At 57.2% G+C, this 9,572-nt stretch overlaps 2 protein-coding genes across 6 annotated transcripts in view; both read left to right on the forward strand.

The window, feature by feature from the left end:
* Nucleotides 1–1,984, forward strand: part of TBC1D2 (TBC1 domain family member 2) — a 61,233-nt gene extending 59,249 nt beyond the window's left edge. For 3 of the 5 annotated variants that reach the window (XM_017527827.2, XM_017527830.2, XM_037738237.1), the window contains 2 exons: nucleotides 604–725; nucleotides 1,403–1,967. In XM_017527827.2, the coding sequence (XP_017383316.1) occupies nucleotides 604–725; nucleotides 1,403–1,610 (330 nt within the window). In that variant the 3' untranslated portion in view covers nucleotides 1,611–1,967. Of the gene's footprint in view, nucleotides 1–603; nucleotides 726–1,402 lie in introns of all 5 variants that reach the window. The other 2 variants (XM_037738236.1, XM_017527831.2) reach the window with 2 other exon arrangements.
* A 6,201-nt stretch (nucleotides 1,985–8,185) lies between these two features.
* CORO2A (coronin 2A) overlaps nucleotides 8,186–9,572 on the forward strand; it is a 66,739-nt gene continuing 65,352 nt past the window's right edge. Inside the window, exon 1 of the mRNA XM_017527833.2 lies at nucleotides 8,186–8,309. The gene's annotated coding sequence lies outside the window, so the exon portion shown is untranslated. The remainder of the gene's footprint in view (nucleotides 8,310–9,572) is intronic.

Here is a 9,572-nt window from a genome sequence, read left to right on the forward strand (position 1 = left end):
CGCCCAGGCTGGAGTGCACTGGTGTGATCTCGGCTCACTGCAAACTCCACCTCCCAGGTTCAAGCAATTCTGCCTCAGCCTCCTGAGTAGCTGGGATTACAGGCATGTGCCACCACACCTGGCTAAGTTTTCTATTTTTAGTAGAGGCAGGGTTTCAATATATTGGCCAGGCTGGTCTCAAACCCCTGACCTCAGGTGATCCACCCGGATCAGCCTCCTAAGTGCTGGGATTATAGGAATGAGCCACCATGCCCAGCCTGTCATTTCATTTGGTTCCTGCCAAAGCCCCATGTAAAGATACAGATTAACCCCATGAGATTCAACAGGAGCCATGCCTCACCCACAGTCATGGGTCAAGACAGGCTAGAGCCAGGACTCTGTCCAAATCCCCAGATTTCAAACTGTGTGCCCCTGGGGTATTGTCTCCCTCCCCCTTCCCCCCCCCCATAGCCCTCCCCCTCCCCCATACATTGTGCCTCCAGACCTTAATATCTGCAGCCAGTCCAGGCTGTTCCATACTGCCTGGGTCTGTCAGGTTCCCTCCCTCCAGGGATGACCTGCCTGGCCCCCCCTGCCCCACCTGAGTCCCCACTGTACCCCCAGGTGTTGTTTCGCTATGCCTTGGCCATTTTCAAGTACAACGAGAAGGAGATCCTGAGGCTGCAGAATAGCCTGGAGATCTACCAGTATCTGCGCTTCTTCACCAAGACCATCTCCAACAGCCGGTGAGGACCCCCACCCCTCTGCCACTCCCACCTCGCACGTACCCTCAGGACACATAGCAGAGGGGAGGCTGGTATTTGCCAAGTAGAGATTGGTAAGTGACGCCGGTGCTCCTGTCACAGCTTAGAAATATTCAGGGAAGTCCAACTGAGTGATCTGTCTGCCCCCTTAACATGGCATTTGAGGCCTCCATGCAGTTTCATCTTTTGCCCACCTTGCCCTACCCTGAACACCCATGGCCTGTGATCCTGGAAAAGAGAATTATTTGAGTTCCTAGAACAACCCCACCTCCAGGCTTTTCTTTCTTCTTCTGCAGTTTCTTCTTCTTAGAATAATTCCTTGCCACTTCCACCACCACTATCTTCTTTGCCTGGTCACCTTTTATTCATTCTTTAAAACTGAGCTCACATGTCACCTCCTCCAAGAAGCCTTCCCTGATCAGCCCTTCCCTGCTGGGTTAGGTTTCTTTTTTCTGATCTTCCTGCTGTCTCAGTACATATCTCTGTGGGTGGAAATCACCTTATTCATTGTTTCCTCCTCAGGGCAGGGGCCAGGGCTCAGCCACAGGGGCGGAAGTAATGTGGGGATGTCTGTCTGGGAAAGCCTGGTAAACACTGGCCAGGTGGGGCGATGTGCTCTGGGTTGATTGTGCCCTCGGCTGATTGTGCCCTCCTCCCAGGAAGCTGATGAACATCGCCTTCAACGACATGAACCCCTTCCGCATGAAACAGCTGCGGCAGTTGCGGATCTTCCACCGGGAGCGGCTGGAGGCTGAGCTGCAGGAGCTGGAGCAGCTTAAGGCTGAGTACCTGGAGAGGCAGACATTCCAGGGCAGAGCCGTGGCCGAGGGCTGCGCCAGCGAGGACGAGGGGGAGGGAGAGGCCTGACTTGGCCACCTCCCCTCCCCAGAGCCTTCCTCACCCTTGGCTGGCAGATTCACTGGAGGTCGGGCCCAGACCAGTGACCCAGCCCTGGGTGTCATGGGACCCTGGACACATGCCTTCCCCTCCCTAGGCCTCAGTCTCCCCACTGGGACATTGTGTGCTGCAAAGCCATTGATTGGGCTGCTTCTTCATAGGCACCTACTTACCCAGGGATGCCACCCCTTTGCACCTCGTCCACAGAGCACTTTGGCATATAAACAAGCAAGAGCACTGCCTCTATAGGGTAACCTGGAACATTCTCTAAGTTATATCAATATAAAGCTATATAAATGGTGGAAATAGTTCATAAGCTTTGGAACTGAAACAGTTCTTAGTTACCAGTTGTTCCTGGATGGGCCCATGGTGCCAGGGTGTGCCACTGCCAGGCTTCCAGCCTAGGGCATCTCTGGCTGCCAATTCTGAGTGCATCTGTAGGGCCAGCCCCTGCCTGGTTCCCTGAGATGTTAGGGTTTTGTCTTTCTGGGCAGCAGCTCCTTTTCAGTGCGGCCTGGGCTTGCATCCCAGGACACTCTCTGTGTACTGAGGCCTGTTTCCAGAACCCAGCCAGCCCCTTTGCCCTCCTTTCTGCTCACAGCCCATTTTGGGGGGATCCCAGGGAAAACCCCCTGTGTACTGCCACCAGGAACTTGGTGTGGGGGTTGGGCAGAGAGCCCTGGGTCTGGTGCCCCACTTGTGACCTACTGCCCACTTCACAGGCTGGGGCACGGAGGGTCATCTCTCCTCTGAAAAATGGGTGGTTGAGAGGGTGGGAGAAGGTGGCCAGTGGAGACTCTGGCAGCCCAAGCCAGGACTGGCTCATCACAGCACCCACTGTGGCCCCAGCCCAGCGTCGGGCTCCTCCAGTTCCCGCCTCAGCAAACAGAGGCTTCAGTCTGTCTCTACCTGAGGAAGGGGGTCAAGGCCATGCCAGTAACTTAGGCAACTCATTTCTCAGCAAAACCCGTGTCTGTGCTGGTCTAGCCTTGCGTTGGCTGTCTTTGGTGTGAAGGATTGGGCGTGGGGGGGTTCTCACACAGAAGCTGCCTCTCTGGAAAACCACCCAGGATTAGGGGATACTGCTCTGGAACCTCCTGGCTCTGATCTGAGGCTCCAATCCGGGCTGGGGAGGAAGCTTTGCCCATCACTGGAGACTAAGGACAGCCCCTGTGGTGGCCCTGGCTGGTCCCTAGCCCCCGCTGTTACCCACAGGTGTGAATTCGAGGGGTCGATGCACCAGGCTTTTGATTCCCTACACTGCACTGCCTGTGCAGCCTCGGGGAGGGGACACTCAGGGGTCCTCTCCTCCCTGTCCACATGGGCTCCTGGCTGGCCCGAGGGCCCCACGTTTCCGTGAATACCCTGCACTGAGGCTTGACTGCCTTTCTTATTTTTGCTAAACGTTTTTCGTCTCCTGAGGCCCTTTCACCAAACTGTTCATGAAGTGTGATCGTGGCATGAGGGCAGACTGGGGGGTCCCACTAAGTTGGTCATCGGGATGCTGAGGGGTCCAGTCCCATGGGGCTCCTGGGAGGGCTAAAGCAGGTAAACCGGTGCCGAGCCTGGAGCCTGGCACAGAGGCAAGTGCCTCCGACAGCAGTGAGCAGCTCTCTTAAGAAGGAAACATCACTGGCAGGCCCTGATGCCTGCGAAAGCCCCAAGGCTGCAGGGGAGTTCTGACCCAGCGGTCCCTCTGCCCTTAGCCTTGCAACTCAAATTCCCTCTTCAGCAACAACACTCAAAAAAGAATCAGGCAATGGGCACAGGGGCTGCTGGATAAATAGCAGCCCATCTCTACCCTCCCCCCTTCCCTCCCCCTCCCCTGCCTCCCTGCTTTCCTCTTCCTGCCTCTCCTTCCTCCTCTCTTCTCCCTCATCCTCCTTTTCCTCCTTCCCCATTCTCTCCTTCCCTTCTTCCTCCTTTCTCCCCACTTCTCTGCTTTTCTTCTTCCCTCTCTTCCTCCTCTCCGCTTCTCTTCCTCTCCTGCATCTCCCCACATTCCCCCAACCCCAGGCAGAGAAGAAGCTCTGCTCAGAGCTGGGTGCCTGTGCTCTTTCCCTCCCCTCCTGGGGAGAGGGGTGGGTGGTACTTTGCATTTGACCCAGCACTATGTAACCTCTTGATCCTACCTGACTGCACCTTAGAATCACCTGAGTAGGTCAGGCGCAGTGGCCAGCACTTTGGGAGGCCGAGGTGGATACATCACTTGAGGCCAAGAGCTCGAGACGAGCCTGGCCAACATGGTGAAACCCTGTCTCTACTAAAAATACAAAAAATTAGCCAGGCGTGGTGGTAAGTGCCTGTAATCCCAGCTACTCGGGAGGCTGAGGCAGGAGAATCGCTTGAACCTGGAAGGTGGAGGTTGTAGTGAGCCCAGATTGCGCCATTGCACTCCAGCCTGGAAACAAGACTGAAACTCCACACACAGAAAAAATCAGCTGAGTAGCTTTTTAAAAATGTCAGTGCTAGGGTTTTATGCTTGGAGCCTGTGGTGGGGCCCGGGCGTTCTGATACTCAGGAGGGTTGGGGACACAGGACAGTGAGGGCTAACTGCCTCCTCAAGCCCTGACGGGGAGCTGGATTGAGAACCGACCTGTCCTGCAGCATCAACTCACCCAGGCCAAGCTCAGGTTACCAACGAGTAGACAGGGCTCAGAGACGTCAGTTAGCCTATCCAAAGTCACACAGCCCCTGGTCGAGCCCTGCTCAAGCCTAGAGCCCTTACTGCAAAGCCAGGGAGGGCTCCCCCTGGTTTACCTCACTTCTGGAACCTAGAACACCTTCCGAAAGACCTGGGGAAGGGGCAGGCTTGGCGTGTGGCCTCCTGGGGGGTACACTCAGAAGATCGTTCTAGACCAAGGAAACCTAAAGGAAGAATTTCCTCATGGTTGCCTCAAGCTGGGATTGTAGTGCTATTTCTCCCCTTCATCAGAGACAACAAGGGGAGCATGACACCCACATGGCAGAGAGGCTGAGAGGGACCAGTGGGCCCACCCCAGAGCATCTGTGCCTGCTGCTGCTGCTCCCAGGGCACCCGCCCACCCTCCCCTGCTCTTTCTGGAGTGTGTTTGGGGCCCACTCCTGGTGTCGGGTTCCTGGCCCGCACCACAGCTGTCACCCTTTCCCCCGGGGCTGCTGCCTTTCAGGGCTGGAGGATCTGATCCCTCTCGGCCCCACCTTCCCACCCTAGGGGACCGGACCTCATGCTCAAAGCATGCCTTCCCCAGGCCATAGGCCCCCGGCAAGCTGTGGTCCAGCCTGTTCTACAGAGGAGGGAAAGGGAGTTACCCAGGAAACCTCCCTGGGGCAACATCCCCAGGAATAAAGGGACCCAAAGGAGGTGGAAGGGGCCCCCCTCAACATAAGCGCTGCTCACTCACTTCCAGATAGTGCCCATGTTCAAGGCTACTATTCTCCAAATACCCCTCAGCACCCAGGCGCTGTCTCCTCATTCTTTCTCAACCCCCTCCCCCATGGACATCGGGCCATGTCGTACAGAAAGCTCCATGCAGGGCAGATAGATGGAGAACTTGGCCCTTCCCACCACACACATATGTTCTGGTCCTGCACAAGATGTTTGCCCACACATGGAGGATGAACAAAGCTGGCCATGTGGGTGCACTGGGAAGGAAGAGGAAGGTTTCCTGGCCTTTCCCAATCTACACTAAGGCATAATAGAAGATGCCAGCAGATGGGCCCAACTTTGGAACCAGACCTGCTATGTGGTTTTATAGCTAGGGGTCATGCCCACTGTGGCCTCAGTTTCCCCATGTGTGCAATCCCACATCTGGACCAGGATGAGAGGGAGGGAAGGGGCAAGAGAGGAGGATGCTCCCCAGCCACAGCAACCCCAGAAAGGGTCTCAGGTTCATTGCAGAGCTCTCCCTCTGGCTTATGGGTCCATATGCCCACAGGCCCCAGAGATGTCTCTGTCAAACCAGCTGTTCCCCCAACAGTCCCAGCCACCGACCACCATGGCACAGGGTAGGAAGATGCAGATGCAAGGGTGGGAGGGACATCCACAGGACATCTAGGAAGCCTAGGCCTGGAAGGATGAGTGGGTTTACACAGGGGAGATGATGATTTGGGAAGCCAACTGCAGGCAGAGCAAAGGCGAGTGCCATTGGCGGAGGCAGAAAGCCACACCAGAGATGCTGGCCCAAGCCCGAAGTGAATTAAGACATTCAAGGCCAGGGGTGGTGGCACACACCTGTAATCCCAGCACTTTGGGAGGCCAAGGCAGGCAGATCACTTGAACCCAGGAATTCAAGATCAGCCTGGGCAAGGTGGTGAAATCCCATCTCTACAAAAAATATAAAAATTAGCTGGGCGTGCTGGCATGCATCTGTAGTTCTAGCCATTTGGGAGGCTGAGGCAAGAGGATGGCTTGAGCTTGTGTGGTGGAGGCTGCAGCGAGCTAGGATTGTGCCACTGCACTCCAGCCTGGGCGACAGAGCAGATCCATGCAAAAACAACAACAACAACAGAGATCCTTAGATGCCTTAGCCTGGGAAAGATTATGGTGCCCACTGTCCAGCTGTAATTCAGGTAAAAACCAACCCATGATCATAAAGAATTCCCACAGTGTTCTGATTTCATCCATATGCTTTTTGTCTGTTTATGTTTTTTTTTTTTTTTTTTGAAACAGAGTCTCACTCTGTTGCCCAGGCTGGAGTGCAGTGGCACAATCTTGGCTCACTGCAACCTCCGCCTCCCAGGTTCAAGTGCTTCTCCTGCCTCAGCCTCCCAAGTAGCTGGGACTACAGGCACATGCCTCCAGGCCCAGGTAATTTTTGTATTTTTAGTAGAGACAGACTGGTCTTGAACTCCTGAGAACAAGCGATCCACCTACTTCAGCCTCCCAAAGTGCTGGGATTACATTCATGAGCCACCATGCCTGGCAATCCATATGCTTCTTGGAAAGTTCAGGTACCCAACTCTTGCATGCATTCAGTCTGCCTGCTGGGCAGTCCAGCTCCAGGAGGCCTTTATCAGAGCGGTAGAGTGGGGTTTTCAGAGCCATACTGTACACTGGGCTTTGGGTGGTAGGCAGGGAGCCCATCCAGCTCTGGGCAGGGGAGTGGCATGTGGACTATGAAAGCTGAATCACATTCTAAGGAGATAATCAAGAGCTCCCCAAGTACTTTGCCACTCAAAGCCTCAATTTTTTTTATCTTTAAAATGGGGGTAATAATCGTGGCTAAATAAAGGGGTTGGTAGGCTTAAAAGAAATAATACAGATATGGCCGGGCGCAGTGGCTCACGCCTTTTATCTCAGGCTTTGGGAGGCCAAGGCGGGCGGATCACGAGGTCAGGAATATGAGACCAGCCTCGCCAACACGGTGAAACCCTGTCTATAAATATGTAATACAATACAAAAAATAGCCGGGCGCAGTGGTGCGGGCCTGTTCTGCCAGCTACTCGGGAGGCTGAGGCAGGAGAATCGCTTGAACCCCGGAAGTGGAGGTTGCAGTGAGCCAAGATCGCACCACTGCACTCCTGCCTGGGCGAAAGAGTGAGACTCCGTCTCACAAAAAAAAAAAAAAAAAGAAAAATAATACAGACATGTAAAGTAGTACATAGTGTACTCTGTTATCCACTCGATAGCTATATATTGAGTGCCTACTATGTGCCGCGGAGCAGTTCAAGGCCCTCAAGATACCCCGTCTCTACTGAAGAAAACCAAGAGCTCTTCAAAGACGTGGTGTGGAGCTGCTTAGTAGCCTTGGGAGCCATACTGCCTGGGGTTGCATGACTAGCCGTGCAACCTTAACCTAGTTACTTAACCTCTCTGTGCCTCAGCTTTCTTTTGTGTTCCATAGGTGAGTAATGGTATCAGCCTCATAGGCCTGTGTGACAATGAAGGGGGGTAGCGCACAGAAGGCGCTTAGAGGAGTGCGTGGCTCAGTAGTGTTGGGGGGGGTGTTACCCAAAGGCAGGGCCTCCCCATTGCCTAGTGTCCTCAGGGCTCCCCAGCGGGCAAGGCAGGGCAGCAGCGCCTCCGCTGGTCCCGAGGGAAGGAAGGGCGTCTTCCTCGGCTCGCACCGGCGCTCCCGGCTCCTCTGCTCCCTGAGGATAGGGAAGCCTCGGCAACCGCTGTAACTGCTCGGGGAAAGGAGGGCTTCCCCGGCCGGGCTCTGCGCACGCACTGTACCTGGCCGGGATCGTCACGCCCAGGGCTCAAACAGCCCTAAGAAGCGGACGCGGTGACTGTCTCCATTTCACCACGGGGGAAACTGAGGCTCCAGGAGGTCAGGTTCCTCGTCCTACACCACGCAGCGAGGGCACAGCGGGACGTGGAGCCGGCGGCTGTCCCTGTCCCCAGCCTCCGCCTGGTGGCCGGTGGCCCGCCCCAATCACTGCGGCGTGTGCGCGCCTGTTCCCAGCACGTGTGCGCGCCCCGAGACCCGCCCCAGGGAGCTAGGAGCGCGGTCTGGGTCGTGGGGGCGGAAGAGGGTGGCCCGGGCGGACCCGCGGGGCGGGCGAGAGGGCGGACCTTGGGCCAGGCCCCCGCCCCGCCCTCCGGCCCCGCCTGCCGGGCTGCAGGGGGAGGCGGCAACAGCGCTGGGCGCTGGGAGTCGGCGGACGGCGAGGAGCGCGGAGCCGGAGCTGGACGCTGCCGCCGCCGCCGCCGCCGCCAGTACCACCTGCGCGGCCGTCATCAAGGTAGGGCGGTCCTGCGCCGCTGGCCGTGCCTTCCCGGTCTACGCGATGGGGGCGTCGGGCGGGAAGTGCGCGCTGGGCCCCACCTCGACTGCAGCTCCCGGGGTGTGAGGGATGCGGGGCTCGGCGCGCTGGGGACCCGGCGGGTCGCGGAGTACCTGGATTTCAGCCCCTTTGCGTGACCTTGCACAAAGCACTGCTCCTCTCCAGGCCTCAGTTTCCCCGTCGGGGTAGCGTGGTGGATCCCTCCTTGCGGGGTTGTTGGGAGGGGCCGCCCCGAGGTCCAGGCTCCCGACCGCTCGCCGCCCGCACGGGCACTGTCTGCACCGCCCACCGCTCCCGTCCGCAGTGAGGGTAGCTCACTCAGGGCGCGGCCAGCCGGTTCCAACAGGCCCCTGCTGTGGCCCGGGTGCCCCAAGGGACTCATGTCGGGACCCTCCCCCTCTTGGTGGCGTTACCTGCTGGGCCTCAGCTTCCTGGTACCGGAAACGGTGGGGTGGGAGGCATCCCCGGGTCTTCGCAAAGCTGGCCTGGGCGTGCAGGTGGGGTGTCAGCCGGCCCGCCAAGAGGATTTACTCGTCTAGGGCTAGAGGAGCCCTAGGTTGGAGGTGGCTGGACCCCTGGCGGCTCGCCTGCCAGGGGACCAGTCCCATGTACGCACCTCTTTAGAGAGTGGCGTAGGACAGCTCCTTCCCTTTCCCCACCCAGGCCAGGTCCTGGCCAGGTGCTGGGGCCTAGCTCTGTGTCCCAGAGCTAATGTGTGACAAGGTGTGACACACACTAGCTGGAGTGACAAGGGCTGACTCGCGGCCACGCCTGGACCTCAGAGGGGTGACAGTGCCAAGGGAGCTGTGTCTGTGTGGCATTACGACAGAGCACGGGTCTGAGAGACTATGGCCCCGGGCTCTCTGGGTAAAGAAGACCTATGGCATCTGGCTCAGCCCCTCTGTAAGGTCGCTTCTGGAAAGTCTTGCTGACCCCTTGCACACTCCCTGTGATTGGGATCTCACTAGCTGTAAACCAAGCTGGAATCTGCTACCCAGTCACTGCCTCTCCTGCTGGTCCTGCTCTGGACAACCTCAGATTCTTCTTCCCTCACCCTGGGGCAATGATCAGGTCCCTTAAATATGCTCACCTTCACTTTGGGAGGCCGAAGCGGGTGGATCACGAGGTCAAGAGATCGAGACCATCCTGGTCAACATGGTGAAACCCCGTCTCTACTAAAAATACAAAAAATTAGCTGGGCATGGTGGCGCGTGCCTGTAA

This window comes from Cebus imitator, unplaced genomic scaffold (genome assembly GCF_001604975.1).
Source record: "Cebus imitator isolate Cc_AM_T3 unplaced genomic scaffold, Cebus_imitator-1.0 Scaffold51, whole genome shotgun sequence".
NCBI classification, from domain to species: domain Eukaryota; kingdom Metazoa; phylum Chordata; class Mammalia; order Primates; family Cebidae; genus Cebus; species Cebus imitator.